General features: G+C 40.2%; 1 protein-coding gene across 1 annotated transcript in view; it reads left to right on the plus strand.

Moving 5' to 3' along the window:
- The first annotated feature begins 8,289 nt into the window (after positions 1–8,289).
- CLIP4 (CAP-Gly domain containing linker protein family member 4) overlaps positions 8,290–16,316 on the plus strand; it is a 56,394-nt gene continuing 48,367 nt past the window's right edge. Inside the window, exons 1-4 of the mRNA XM_068981427.1 lie at positions 8,290–8,422; positions 11,931–12,070; positions 13,206–13,299; positions 14,397–14,558. Of these exons, the coding sequence (XP_068837528.1) occupies positions 8,290–8,422; positions 11,931–12,070; positions 13,206–13,299; positions 14,397–14,558 (529 nt within the window). The remainder of the gene's footprint in view (positions 8,423–11,930; positions 12,071–13,205; positions 13,300–14,396; positions 14,559–16,316) is intronic.

Consider the following 16,316-nt stretch of genomic DNA (forward strand, 5'->3'; position numbering starts at 1 on the left):
GAGGAACAACGCAGCCAGCCACACCCTGTCACCCACTCGGAGTGTTCTCAGGGATAATTTAAATCAGCAATAAAAGTGAACTGTAAGGTGGAAAGTATAGCAACTTTTGTTACATAGAGAACTTTATGAGTTTCTGTGACTCACTGACAATAGGGCTTATTTCAGTTCAGTTCAGTTCAGTCACTCAGTCATGTCTGACTCTTTGAGACCCCATGGACTGCAGCCCTGTCCATCACCAACTCCTGGAGTTTACTCAAACTCATGTCCATTGAGTCAGTGATGCCATCCAACCATCTTATCTTCTGTCTTCCCCTTCTCCTCTTGCCTTCAGTCTTTCCCAGCATCAGGGTCTTTTCAAATGAGTCAGTTCTTTGCCTCAGGTGGCCAAAGTATTGGAGTTTCAGCTTCAACATCAATCCTTCCAATGAATATTCAGGACCGATTTCCTTTAGAATGGACTGGTTGGATTTCCTTGCAGTCCAGGGACTCTCAAGAGTCTTCTCCAACACCACAGTTCAAAAGCATCCATTCTTTGGTGCTTAGCTTTCTTTATAGTCCAGCTCTCACATCCATACATGACTACTGGAAAAACCATAGCCTTGACTAGACAGACCTTTGTTGGCAAAGTAATGTCTCTGCTTTTTAATATGCTATCTAGGTTGGTCATAGCTTTTCTTCCAAGGAGCAAGTGTCTTTTAATTTCATGGCTCTAGTCACCATCTGCAGTGATTTTGGAGGCCCCCCCCCCAAAAAAAATAAAGTCTTATTTATTTACAGTTCCTTAAAGTCAGCCAAGGGCAGATTGCCTTCCTTCTTTCAACCAGTTAAACAGGTGGGTGGGGTCAGACAAGAACTGGGTGTGGTGAGAGCAGAGAGAAGGAGCAGGAAACCTCAAAGGGAGGAGGAAGCATCTGTGTTACTTCGTTCTCCTGAGTGTGATGAGCTGCTGGACCTGCAGGGACAGCGAGACTGGCAGCTAACCAGGGACTGTGGGATGGTCATGGTGTTTACATATTGCATAAGCACTATGATTTTTAGTTGACAGCATGCTCAACCTGATTCGACAACGTGATGTGACTGTTGCAAGTGAGTACTTTCATATTCTGAGCTATGCTAATAGAAGCACAAGACCAAGAAAGAGGTGGCAGTCTCTCCTCTCTGCACTCAACAGGACATCCCATTCATTCCTGGGCGTCACAATTAAGAGAGCTCTAGACAAGCTGGGATGCACCATAAAGAGGCCCTTAAAATGCTGGTGAGTGGATATTAACAGAGTCATGTATGGAGCAGCCTAGGAGCACTGAGCATGCTTGTCCTGGATTCCTTGGAATTGGGCATGATCTGAAGTCTAAAGGGGAGAAATGGAACCCATTAGGGAGGAGATGCAGGGAACAGCATTTTAGCTCTCAAGGTAGGAAGAACTTTTCAACAAGGCTAATCAAAGATAAAATACCCGCTTTCAAAGGAAGTGCACTCCTGCTTACTGGAGGTGCTCAACTATGGCTACTTGGTGGGAGGATATTGTAAGGAGGGACTTAAGCACCTTTTCTAATGTCTGGAGCCAATTATTCTAACAGGAAAAGATGTTCTAGAGCCTCAGAGGACTTACTTCTGCTCCTGAAGAGCTGGGGTAGCTCTTGCCAGGCACTATGTTTGGTCAACGTGGAAGTCCAGTGTAGCAGTTGGTGTATCAGATCAAAAAGGCCTCAGAGGGAGTTGTTACGATGTTTAACACTACTGGCTTAGGGTTACAGGCTTCAGTCACGGGAAAATATGGACTTATTCAGTCCCTTCATTAAGGGACTGTCAAATAACACCTTTACTTTGAAGCAGGATGCCAGCATTCATCACCACTTTCTGGTTCTTAGGGGGGATGAAGAAAGGGGCCAGGAGAGAAGGGGGTGAGAAGGGAGCAACACAGCAGGGGAAATAAACTTCTGGGACGAATACTGGTGCATCCTCTTCTGCATCTACACTGCCATGCTGCTGCTGCTGCTGCTAAGTCGCTTCAGTCGTGTCCGACTCTGTGCGACCCCATAGACAGCAGCCCACCAGGCTCCTCTGTCCTTGGGATTCTCTAGGCAAGAACACCGGTGAAAAGTTAAAGTGGGTTGCCATTGCCTTCTCCCTACACTGACATACTTTGGTGTAATTATCCCACTTGGGTATAGCCTTGACTAGGCTTTTTACAGCAAGAACTGCAAGCAGGTAATTGACTAATGGCCCTATTCTGGGCCATGCATGGAGGGATATGGGGGAGCCCCAAAAGGGTAAGACGTGGTGCCTGCTCCTAAGCAGAGTGTTGGAGCGCTTCTAGTCCAGGGATGAGAGACAGAGAGGCAGGTCAGATTGTTTCATCAAAAGGCTTTGATGGAGGAGCGTCTGTACAGCAGGCCACGGGCCGCTTCTCCAAGCATGGCCTAGGGCCAGGTGGGGTTCTGCAGAGAGCCTGCCTCGTGTTGTGGTGGAAATATCCCAGTGGCGTCTCACCCTCGCAAGGTTAACGCATGAAGCTCACCAGACATTCCTGTCCTCGAACCCCAGCCTAGGTCTGCGGAGGGGCTGCGGGGGCGCAGGCAGGAGGCAGCGAGCACGGGCGCGCGCTCCCTTACAGTCCTCGCTCCCCGGCGCGTGCGCGGGGCCGGGACCGGGGCCTGCGCGCCGCCCGGGCGCCTGCACTGCGCGCGCGCACCGACCCCGCGTGGGGCCCGGCTCCGGCGCGCGCGACGCGGAGGTGGCAGGCGGGAGGGGCCGGGCGAGGGCGGGGAGAGGCGCGGCGGGAGGCCCCGCGGCCGGCCACTGGAGACAGGCACCCGGGCGGAGAAGCGCGCCTCTTGGCCTTCTCTCCGCGCCCCTGCGTTCCCGTCGGCCGCCCGGAGAGGCCCGGAGGAGGCAGGTGGGGCGGGAGCGCGCGGGGGCCCCGGGCCGGGCGGGTGGGGGCGCGGGGGCCCCGGGCCGGGCGGGTGGGGGCGCGGGGGCCGCAGGGCCGGTTGGCGGTTCGGGGAGGGCGGCGCGGAGGCGCTGGGAGACCCCCGGCCCCCCGGTCGCCTGCAGTGGGCGCCACTGTCGCCGGCTCCCGGAGGCCTCCCTGGGGCGGGGGCGGGGTTGGAGCGGCCCACGGGCCGGGACGTGGGTGTCTGGTTTCCGTTTCTCACCGCCCGTTTAACTTCAGGATGAGATACCGCCAGGTGTGTGGGACGGGCCGGACCCTGCTGCGCCGCCCCAACCGTGACCGCCCCGGCGCCCTTGGGAGAGCCTCTCGCGCGCAGCGATGCGCAGCGTGCTGTGCCCAGCCCTTCGTAGTTTTCCTGAGAGGGCCCTCTTCGCATCTCTCCTGCCACCCCTTTGCTTATTAAACTGTTTGAGAAACCTTTTGCCAGAGAGAATTCAAAGATAAATGACTAAGATAAATGACTCTGCCTCCAGCCGTTCGCTACCCCCAGATTCCTTAATTCTAAATCATGGGAAGTTGGGGGAAAACACTTGCTCAGAGACTGCTCGACAGAGACGCGGGTTAGACCTCATCCTTGTGAGCTGGATTGATGGGTTTATAACGTCAGCTTTCTTTTGAATTAGATGTCAGGTTGTTCATTAATCTAGAGACTATGTAGGCAATTTGGATTTTAACTCTGAGACAATGTTTTGATATGTATCAGAGGAGGATATTCTCATGGGATAATAACTTGCTGTATGTTCCCTGCTTGAGTGTGGCTCACATTGTAGCAGTATCAGAGTGTAAATTGATGCCTTTTAAATATTTCAGTGAAGAAACACCCTCCTTTTTTGAAACATCCGCCAAATACTTTAATCGTACTTCACTTTCACATTGACACTTGTCATTTATGTATCTTCTGCACAACTTAAAATCGTCTAAATGGCAGAAGATCACGCAGTGAAGGACATGGAGCAACTGTGTAGAGAAAGCAGAGAACTGGAATTGGCAGAAGTCTGCATTTTTAGGATGCAAAGCCTCTTGGTTCCACCCTGTTTTGCTACCATAATTATGCATTTTAAAATACTTTCGTTTGTTATGGACAACCTGGGCGGAAAGAGTGAATCTTGAAATGGAATGAATATGTTTATTTCTGTCTTACAGAAGATTTGGCATATGGTATATTATTTATAGGATTTATTTCAGACGTTTCATATTTACCAGAAACAATCCCACCAGCAAGGCTTTTAAAAAATAATATTTATATGATGTCTTTTGTGGCTTGTAACAACTCCAGTTTTGAAACATACTAGTGATCTTCATGTAATAGAATCAACTGAACTCTTTAGCCCTGTGTAAATCTGTGAACATCTGGTTACTTTTAGACTTGCTATTCCCTTGTTAATGATGTATAATTGAGTACCACCATGGGCTTGCTTAGTTTGTTAGCCTCTGTTTTTTCATCATTTCAGGCATTTGTATATTTTCTCATCTGGAATTTGAACCCACAAATTTTCTATTCTGAGGGAAGTATTCCTCTGCAGTGTTCAGTATGGTGGTACTAGCCACATGTGACTTTTGAGTCCTTGTATGGGGCTCAAGCAATGGAGGAACTAAATGTTTAATTTGTATAGACACATGTGGCTAATAGCTATCTGGTTGGGCACTGCAGTTTTAAATTATTCCCGTAGGAAGCCTTCACTGGCCCCCTTGAATCCAGCACTTATTTCAATTATACAGTAATTTCAAATTTCTTGTAGGAATTCTGTTCTTAACGGTAATCTACTTGATGACATATCTATTTTCTTTACCTTTGCTATGCCAGGCTAAGACTTAGTTAGAAACGCTTGATAAATATTTGTTGAATGACTAAATGAACTTGTTGAGGGCAGGTACCTTTCATGTTCTCTGTAAGGCCTGTTGTTGTTCAGTCGCTCAGTGGTGTCTGACTGCAACCCCATGGACTGTAGCACACCATACTTGCTCAATGATTAAATAGATTTCATGTAGATAACAAATAAGTGGGTTATTATAAATATACTTAAAATGCTTATTTTGGTAAGATTATGTTTTTTCGTATCTCATGAAAATAAATACTCAGAATACTATATGAAAGTGAATGAAAGGGCCCCATGTTTCCAACTCAAGTGGATGCATCTTGGATTTCCTGATAGCTGAGTAACAACTCAAAGATATGAGTTTGAGTAATATGCCCTTGAACTGTATTCCAAATAAATCTGAGGGCATCTCTTGGTCCCAGTGAGGTTCTTTAATGAGGTCCTAATAGCCGTGAACCACTCTGAAGAAGTTAATGGGCAACTCCACTCACCACCATTCAGTGTTAGGGCATTGACCAAGGAATCTCTGAAAAAAAATCACCAAATATTAGAACCATGTTACAAGCTGCTTTTACTCAGAGCTGATTTGGGGTGATGGAATTCCTATATAAATAATAGTTTAGGGAATTTGATTCTTGTTATTGCTTCTATTACATACACAGTTAATTAGGGCCACCTTTTTTTTTTTTTTTTTTATCTTAGGTTATTTTGCATAACCCATTATCACCAATTAGCCATAGTAGGATTTGAAATGAAAATATGTGCTCAACCCAGCTCATCACAACTCTAGATTTGACCAAGATTTTCCCAGATCTTTAGATCCAGAAGTCACTTTTAGGAAAGGATTCTAAAACTATACAGAAGTTTGTAGAGATGTATAGTTTTCTTAAGTGGGTCAAAAGGTAGAAGGTTGGGCTTTTCATGACAGAAAGGAAATGGGACCAGGGGAAAAAATGCAATGAAGACACAAAATACCTTTTAAGAATGTTCACTACATTGTTCGGGTAATATTGTAGCTTCTTTGGGTTTGAAGTATCTAACATGTAAAATAAAGTTGATTACATCTTGTTGAATGAATCATCTTTCCACCTTGAGTCTAGGATTTGAATATTTATTAAATGTGTATATTTAATAAATCATTATTAAATGTGTTTTTGAATGGGAAACTCCACTTTTTGAAAGGGAAGTTTTGAAAAGTGGCTTCTTAACCAACTCAGGAAGAAAACCACTTAATCATTTTGTTGAAGAATTAAGAGTATGAAAAACATGGCTGAGTCCCAAAGTGTGACTGTAGTCAAAGATTAATCTTCCTAAAACAGCTTGAATTAGGACAGTCTCCTTTTAAAAAGTCAATGATTTCCCACTGGTCATGGAATTAAATGGTTGGTATTTGATCAGGTATATAAAGCATTACTGAGGAGAGTCCTAAAAAACCATGACAGCCTTACCTCTTTCTAGATGTGCCCAGTTCCAGCCTGCTGTTCCTTTGATGGGCTTTGCTTTTAAGTTTCTGCCTACTCATCTTTCAAGACACTTCTCAAATAATGCTTTTTTCACGGCACCATTTCTCATTCTCAGGAGCTCCTGCTGCAAACGTTCCTTGTACTGAGATTATGGAAGATATTTAACTCAGTTTTATCAACTATAGTTATTAGTACTATTTTATTCACCCTAGTTGATTGTAAGCTACCTAATAAGCATGGGCCATATTTTACTCATTTTTGTATTCTCTGAAACATCTAGAATAGTGTAGTGCCTTGTACAGATTAATATTATTAAACTTTATTTCTGTTCCTTGGCTTCAAAGGACACTTCATACCTGGTATAGACTGTTTTCCCCAAATTTACTGCTAATTTGTAGAGGCCAGCAAGCAGAAATCTTGACTGACTTTGAATACAGGGAAGCTGCAGTATTGAAGGAGAGTTTTCCTTGTGGTAGGCACTACTTTTTGGAATTGTTAGTATTTGAGGAAGTTCACTATGCCATATGGCAACAATTTTTCCCATTTATGTGGCCAGGTTAATGTCAAAATGATTCAAAGTATTGAGTGGTGAGACATTTTAGCATCCAAGAAACCTTGAGAGCCTTTAACATAGTAACACTGGATTAAGTTATTTAATGTATAATATCCATGACCATGTAAACCTGTACCTTATGAAAAAAAGAAATTGCCTTACTCTTTACCACTTTCTGCTAGTATTTAGAAAACATATGAATCTAATTGGAAAGAAACCACTTATCTCAGAAACGTGACTGCTTGGAATAGGGTGGTGGTGGTAGGGAAGCGTGATATGTTAAGGTGATAAACTGCTGGTTAACCAAGTAGAATAGAGCACACATTGAGTAGTATCTAGCCTAGCATTATCTGCTACACTATCAGTTAACTATCTTTACTTATTCTGTTCTTTCTACTGAAATAATCTATACTCATTTTTATTTAGCTTAAGAGTCGGGCATGACTGAGCGACTTCACTTTCACTTTTCACTTTCATCCATTGGAGAAGGAAATGGCAACCCACTCCAGTATTCTTGCCTAGAGAATCCCAGGGACAGAGGAGCCTAGTGGGCTGCCTTCTATGGGGTCGCACAGAGTTGGACATGACTGAAGCGACTTAGCAGCAGTAGCAGCAGCAATATAGTTTTCTGCTTATATTTTAAATAGATACAGAGATTCATAATATTTCAGACTTCAAAGATTTGATGCAGAAGAAACTGGAAGGCTTTTAGCCTCATAGTTCAGGTTTACTAACGTTTTCTCTTCATTCTGTGTCATCTCTGATATGTGGGTCAGGGTGCAGCTGTTGTCTAATTTGGAGCAAATTTATCCTGAGTGCTCATGTGTCCTGGGGAAAAGCGGTGGTATAAGTGATGTGGCTTAAAGGCATGACCTTCCATCTTCCACTGGATGGACTAAACAGATCTCTACCTCTCCACCTTGTTAAGAAGTGGAACAGTGTCAGTAAGCGTCTAGATTTAGATTTGTACAAGTGATGTGGTCAGTTTTCAATTAAGTTTTCTGGCATGTCAGAAAATAATGATGTTCTAAACTAGATTATTTTCATATGATGAGCAGATGGCACGAACCATTTGATGACATGATAGAAGCTGTGTCAGGTCCTATGAGAAGTTTGAGATGCATCTACCAGGAATACCATCTCCTCGCTTGTTACTGCAAGTAAAGAGGACATCACCCATTTAGATTAGTTCAGCGTTTAAAAAATGTTTTCGCCTATAATTGGGAAATACATAGCAGATTTTTATTCCTGAGCTTTGTCCAAAAAGATTATGTATGCTTTTGACCCTAAGAGACAGTGTGAAGCAATATATATTCATTAACAGTGGTTTGCTAAAAGGATTTTTCCCCCCCTCACTCTCTAAAGAGATGTTTGAAGGTTGCCAATAGGTTAGATATTTTAAAAAATAGGCTATTTGTGATTGGAGGCAGTTATTCTAAGTTGCATACACATATAATAGATACGCTTTTTTCCTCTCTCTCACTAAAGGTGGCTCTCTAGAAGATGACCATAGAAGATCTTCCAGATTTTCCATTAGAGGGAAGTTCTTTGATTGGAAAATACCCATTTTTATTTCAAGGTTCTGATACACCAGTTATCTTTTCCATTTCTGCAGCACCAATGCCTTCAGACTGTGGTATGTTAAGTAGCTGTGTTTATTTTCCATGAACTGGTAACTTGACTTCTGTATTATACCTTTTTGTATTCCTAATTTTTCCTAAAACCATTTATTGTGGTTTTCATAAAATTGCTAAAGTGTTACTTTTTCAAAAATAACAGTTACTTGTTGCTTTTCCTGCCTTTTAAGCTGAACACTTTATGTCTGCCGTCAGCATTTTTACTATGTAAAAATGTTCATTTTAAGCACCACAGTGGATTCAGAAGATTTTATTTTTAAAATGCAGTAGTGTTTAGACACCTAGCATCCTTTTGCTATTGATGTATATATTTTGGTTAAATATATTGACTTGTTTAAAAAGCCATGTGTGAAAAGAAAAAGATGTAAAAACACTGTGAGGTAGCCTTCTTTAAGGGCCCTGTTATCTCTGAAATACTGAGATTCTAATTAACAAGCCAAGTAATCACTGCTGAAATGATCCAAATTTGGATGACCATGTAACAAAAAGCAATGTGTTTTATACACAAACAAGCCTAATTTGGATTCTGTTCAACTGTCTCCCATTGTAATTATCAGTGTGTACACAATTATAGTAAAACAAAACCAGAAAAGCCCTGTACTTATGCAGAGAGGGTAAGACCTTTCCTGGGAATGTGGCTTGAGATTGATTCATATTTAAACTGGTTCATTAAATATTCTTTGTAAAATGTAAATTTAGTAGTATTCTGGTTTTTAATCTATTTAGACTTGTTTTCCTGGGACCATGTTTTATCAGATAGGTGATAAAGGAATAAAAGAAAACTGGAAGGTAAACTTGATGGATGTGTTACATTTTTAATTTAGATAGAGCTTTTCCAGTAAAATATGGGGTCACCATTTCAAATTGTCTTTGGAGGTAGAGATAATGCAGTTTTTAAACATTAGTGAAAATATAATGATTGGATTGTGAATTTGTCTTTTTAGCCATATCCATTCTAATAACTACTCATCTCCAAGTATGCTATTTTTATATGTTCAGATTCTGTAGCAGCTTGCCTTGTAGTCATCAAAGGGGTTACATAAAACCTGTGCCTAGATCTTGGGAGTTATTTGCAGTTTTTACAAAAACTGACTGGATTGATTTTCAGATATAAAAAAATCAGTTATGCAGGAAAAACCTTGAAAAGCACTTTATACCTTGCTTATGGCACTTACCTTGTTCTATCTTGAGTCATAATGTGTTCTTTCCTTTCCCAGACTACAGCTCTTTGGATGGAGTAGGAATCACATTTTGTTTTTGATTATCTCATTGGGCTAAGGTAGTCGATATTAGTTGCTCAGTCAGTGTTTGTTGAATAAATACATTGAAAGATAAAAATGGGTATCGATCCCTTTGTATAACCAAAATTAAACATTGTCTCAATTCTTAATACGTCCTTAGAATCTGAATGGACCTACAGTTCAGCTTTCCCTACTCATTTCCTAGTATAGAAATTCTGTTTCAGGATCTCTGATAGGTAACTATTCAGCCACTTGGATATCTTCAGTAGCAGGAAACTAATAGTTTATTTCATTGCTAAAGTTTTAGTTGTGATAAAAATTGTTTTTGTATATGGCTTTTTTGTATTTGTATATGGCTCAAAGTATGCCTCCTTAAAATTTTGGCAAAATGGTTTGATATGTGTGTGGAACAAACACTTTTTTATATGATAACCTTCAAATGTTTGAAGATAATTTGGATATTTTAAATTAGTCTGTACTTCTTTGGGCTACACATTTCTGATTCCTTTACCAGGCCCTCATCATCAGGATTTCTAGACCCGTTTCACTCCAGCTGTTCTCTTTCTAGTATGCTGTAGTCAGTGTCCTCTTAAAACATGGCATCCAGAATTGTGTTTGTTGAGTAAGTATTTGTTGAGGGCCTGTTATGTGCTAGGTCTTGTCCCAGGTGCTGGGGATAGCACAGTGACCAAGAGCAACATTCTGGGAAGGAAAACAGACAATAAATGAACACATGAATAAACAAAATGTGAGTTTTATAGGTGATAATGAATTCTGTGGAGAAAAGAAATGGACAGAGGGTAATGGAGCAGAGTGGTTGTTAGGTGGGCTGGTCATCTGAAGAATCAGAAGCATCTGGTTGAGAGAAGAGCCTGGAGAGATGTGTTCCAGGCAGAAGAACAGGAAATCGAAGACACGGAGTTGGGGGAAAAACTTTGGTGTATCCAGAGAAATAGTGGAAGGCCATTGTGGCTGAGAAGCAAAGTGGTTGAAGGGCAGAATGGCAGGAGATGAAATTGGGACGAAAGGCAGGGACCAGACCAGGCAGGATCATGTAGGCTTCAGAAAGGAGTTTGTATTTTTTTGTAAATGTAATGGGAATGTAATTTTGTCTGTCTCCTCCTACAAAGAAATCTTGGTGAAATTTTGATTGATTAGAATTATAATTATTTTAAATAATAATTAAACTTTAAAGTTTAAATAATTTAACTTATGTATGCTGCTAAAATCTGTAAATTTTAGCTCAGTAGTGAATTTTCTTGGGGAGGCAACATCATAGAGGAAAGACAATAGACTTTGGAGGCAGACCTGGTTTTCTGCCCCAGATTTGTCACTTGCTAGCTGTCTGACTTTGAGCAAGTATTAGTTAGTCTGAGCTTATCTATAAAATAAGACTAATACCTATCAGGTAAGGTGTTTGGTAAAGTGTAAGCATTCAGCAAATACTGCTTTTCTAATGCATCTCTTCTTTAGATGCTTCTGATTTTTTAGAGTCCCTAGCTTCTTTTTCAAGATTAAAGACTCTGATTTTCTTCTGTTCTCTTTTATTTTCTGGCCATAGGATAATCTGTTCTCTGAATCTTAAGGAAGTTTTAAGGAATTTAGAAATCATGTTTAATTTTGTCTAGTATTTCACATCTTTACTAATACATATTCCAAATAACCCAATCTCTTTGCCTCAATGCTTCCTTTCTGCATTATCACATATTGCCTCCTGATTGTGTGTGCATAGCCGTTCCCCACTGGCTTCTCAGTGGGTAAAAAGTAATGCCTGTTTACTACAGAAAATTTGGAAACTACAGAGAAGTAACAAGAGTATTTAAAATTACACATCATTCTAGTACCACTGCTAATATTCTGGCATGTGTCTTTCTACTGTGTATGTTTAATCATGGATGTGAATCTATTGTTCATGACATATTTATGTTTTGAGAGGTGAAAATACCTGTAAACTTTGACAGATTTTCTGTGCTTTAGAGGAAATTCTTGGACAGTTTAGGGTTTGAGATCAGTGCACTCAGATTTTTGTTTCATTTGTGATAAGACGTGGTGTGATGTGTGGAAATCTCATTCTCACAGCACTTCAGAAGTGCTTCATGATTTTTGGTGATCCTGACTTGCTTTTGAGACTTGCTTAAGGTAAAATATTTCTAGTGCCTAAAAGTATTTGTGTCATTTGAGTCCTGGTCTTGTTGTTTTTAACATATGCTTTTGGAAATTTTAATAAATATAACATGCCTTTTTTTTTTTATTATCCTTTAAACAGAGTTTTCTTTCTTTGATCCTAATGATACATCATGTCAGGAAATTCTCTTTGATCCCAAAACTTCTGTATCAGAATTATTTGCCATTTTAAGACAGTGGGTTCCTCAGGTCCAGCAAAACATTGATGTTATTGGAAATGAGGTAAGGAGTTTTTATATCATAAATCTTATGTTATTAGGGTTGTTAATTATAAAATATCCCCCCCCATTGGAATGAAAAGGTGATGATAAAGGGGCAACCTTTTAAAGATGCTGATGCTTGTTCTTTGTATCTCTGGATTTTTCACCAAAAGTGAATTAGTGCTGTGTAGGCTTTCCATCGGGGCTTCCCAGGGTGGCTCAGTGGGTAAAGAATCCACCTGCAATGCAGGAGACATGGGTTCAGTCCTTGTGTTGGGAAGATCCCGTGGAGGAGGCATGGCAACCCACTCCAGTATTCTTGCCCGGAGAATCCCATGGACAGAGGAGGCTGGCAGGCTACAGTCCATGGGGTCGCGAAAGAGTGGGACACGACTGAGTGACTGAGCATGCACACAGCACAGTCTTTCCATCATTCCCCTGTGCTCCTCACTTCCTTCCATCTGGAGTCCTGACATTTTGACTCTTGATGGGAGCAGGCATTTTTCATATTTTCATACAAATTAATTTGTAAATTAAAAAAACACTTTCATGAGGGAATTTGATTGCCATCATGTTTATCTATACTTTTGGGTGGCTTGGTAAAGATGTAGACTTCAATATAATTTAAAAACTGAATTTTTTGCAAGAGGAGTAAAAGAATAATGCTGGGTTCCTAGACCAGCTTATTGTCATGTGTTAAGGAAGGGGGCTTATACTTTTTCAAATACTGTTACTCCCATTAGAAAGGAAATTTGCTTGTCCTTTGAGAGGTTAAGGAACCTATTTTGAGTGACAAATTACTTGGGAATACTCTTCAGGAGTTTCCTTTGGTCTGGTGACAAGTTCCATTTTCATTATTGTTATTGGGTGCAGACTGAAAATTCATCCATAAGAGAAGTCAGTTCTGTCTACTCATTTTGTGCATGCATGCTCAGTCACTAAGTCATGTCTGACTCTTAGCAACCACATGGACTGTAGCCCACCAGGCTCCTCTGCCCATGGGATTCTCCAGACAAGAGTACTGGAATGGGTTGCCATTTCCTCCTCCAGGATTCGTTGAGAACTAATTCAATAAGACTGACTTTCCTGGTTCCTCAGTATTGGTTTGAAATCAGTAGACTGTTGTGTTGTAATCATATCTTCCTTGGTTTCCTCAGATTCTTAAGAGAGGTTGCAATGTGAATGACAGAGATGGATTGACAGATATGACTCTTTTGCATTATACATGCAAATCTGGAGCTCACGGTATTGGTGAGTATGTGGCGAGTCTGTTAATGGCTTGAGACATCTATGTTTGTGCTTGTATATGTCAACCAGAGTCCCTGCAAGGGGACCTAGGTGATGATGATAATATTCCCTGAATAGATGAGGATTCAGTTAGGTCCGCCCCACACCTTGTTCCTGTTCCTCCCTTTTCTTGAGGGAGTCTTTATAGTCTCCTGGTACCTCCCAACTTTTCTGGAACAGGCTTCATGCCTGCCTGCTTGCTAGGTGAGAGTAACTAGTAACACCTAGAACCTTTCTGAGGGTTTACAGCAAGGTTTAACAGTCCATGCTTTTTTCCAGGCATCCCGCTCTCTACAGACCCTGGTCTTTATGTCTGTCTAAGGTCTGTTCCTACATACATATGTGTATAGTTTCCAAAACTGGTATTCTCTTGTGCTATACCACTGCCTTTTAATGATAAATTGTGAATTCCTCTCCCTGGTTCAGTAGTCTGAGACAGTGCTACTTAAACTTGATGATGATGGACTCTTCTGTTTTTTCTTTCTGCAGTCCATCATGGACTGATAGTTTTGTAAAATAAAAATGAATCTTGTAATAGAAAAATGAAATTAAAGACATATAAAATACAAGCCCAAGTATTTTTCAAAAGCATAAAATTTCATTTCAGTTAATATATTCAGAGGAAATGATTACGCAGGGAAAAAGAGAAACATTATCAAAAGTACAAATTACAGTTTGGGACTGGCAGTGGTCCACAGAGTGTACTCTGAGCAGCAGGGGTCTGGCACACTGGTTTTAATGGCTCTGTAGTATTCCATTATATGGATGTCTCATAATTTATTTAACCAGTGTCTTATTATTGTACTTTTAGGTTGTTTCACAATTTTATTCATCATAAAAAGTGCTCTGATGAACGTCTTTACAGCTGTGTGTTTATCAATATCCTTGAGTACGATTATTTTGTTAGAAAGAATAAATTCCTTGTAAAAGTGACAGTTTTTGGGTTGTAAGTGTATATTCAGTGTGCTGTTTGCCTTGGCTTTTTAGATGAGGTAGTAGACGGCATCCATTGGAACTTAACGTTTGTATTGAAGGAAAGTAATTTAGAAAACCTTCTCTAGGTGATGTTGATACAGCGGTAAAATTTGCAGCTCAGCTTATTGATCTGGGAGCAGATGTTAGTTTGCGGAGTCGGTGGACAAACATGAATGCCTTGCATTATGCTGCTTATTTCGATGTTCCTGAGCTTATAAGAGTGATTTTGAAGACATCTAAACCAAAAGGCAAGTACTACAAGATCGCCACTGGATGTTATTAATTGAACACATTATCGATGGCAGAAAAATTATAACAAAAAGTTATTTTCACTTGTGATCCATCTTGTTCCATATGACTTCCAATCCCATTTTATTTTTCAGAAACAGTTTGAATTTTTTAAATTGAAGATTAGTTACTATCTTTTCACAAAAGATTTAGTACAGAGACATACAAAATAAAGTGTTATCTCATGTTTTTATATCTCTTCACATTCCCCAGTAGAACATGGATTTTATAAAGTGTAGTTGAATCTATGTATAGTTCTTTTGTATTATTTAGGTAGCTAGAAATTTAGAGCAATAAAACCTTCAGAGCTGAGCACTGAAATCATGAAGAATATTTATTTTAGGTGGTATTCAGTTCTGAAATTCTGTGATTCCATTATAGGGCAGATTTTTCATTTTTTTTCTTCTTGTCTTGATGGTGTTTGATGTCCCAAAATTGAGCATCAGAATGTCTAAATCGCAGTCCTGGTTCCTTTCAGTGGGCAGTTTTCTTTAGAGAAAAAATGACAACAAGTGCAGTAGTATTACTTTATGTTGAAGGTTGTATGCAGTGTTTCCTCCATTTGTAGAAGACTTGTTTTAGAGATTCAGTAGATAAATCTCCCAGAATGTTGTTTCTAACCTCTGCTTCATATAGTTATCCAGCTTTTTTCCCCCTGTTTATGTTTTCACTTTTTGAATGATGTTACGAAGAAAGCCTCTCTTGATGGTACTGCTGCTGCTGCTGCTGCTAAGTCGCTTCACTCGTGTCCGACTCTGTGTGACCCCATGTCTTTCATAACTGAGGACAGTGTTCTGAGTGTGTCTTGGTTTGTTTGCAGTGTGGGTAGGGCATGTAAGGTGGTGAAGCAGTCGTTTGATTCAGGCAGGGTTAGCAGAACCAGAGGTATATTAAACCCACGTTATAAAAAACAGTTGAAATGGAATATCCAAATCTGGAGTATATCTTGTATTTATGTATTACATCCTGATGATTTGTTGAAAGTTCTTAAAATGTTCTTAGAATTGCAAGATTCTCATTCTTACTGTGACATACAAATTCATCATAAAGTATTGTGAATGAATACAGCATGTAGCATATGTTTAATTACACTTTAATTTATTCCGGGTTTGAGAAGTCTCCATTGTTTTACCTTCTTTTTTCTATGAAGAGGCAGATAGTAAATATTTTAGGCTTTGTGGACCACGTGGTCCCTGTTGAAACTACTTGATTCTACAGAGTGGTGTGAAAGTAGCCACAGAGAATATATAAATGAATGCAAGTGGCTGTGTTCCAATAAAACTTTATTTATGAAAACATGATGAGTTGGATTTGGCCATGAGCCACAGTTTGCTAGTCCCTGACTAAACCATGCTACATTATCATTGTTGTGGCCAATATGCAAGAGGTTTAGTGAAAGAGTGTGTTAAGATAGTTACTTTTATAAATAAGAATTATTGCCATTAATTGCTTTTAAGTATACTTTAGTTTGTGATGGTTAGAAAACCCATGATAACATGAGTCCATTTGATAGTGAAATTTTATTATACTAAGAAAAAAATTAGTTAACCAGATTATAATATGCAGATTTTATTCCATTGTGAGAATGGTCCTTCTAGTGGGTTGGTTTAAGTCTCTTCAATAGCTTATACCCCTATTCCCCCCAAAAAATCCAACCCAACCTGCCTCTTTTCACGTTATAATAGATTAACTAAAATTTTTGTTAATACACTTGTGAT

Source organism: Capricornis sumatraensis, chromosome 1 (assembly GCF_032405125.1).
Source record: "Capricornis sumatraensis isolate serow.1 chromosome 1, serow.2, whole genome shotgun sequence".
NCBI classification, from domain to species: domain Eukaryota; kingdom Metazoa; phylum Chordata; class Mammalia; order Artiodactyla; family Bovidae; genus Capricornis; species Capricornis sumatraensis.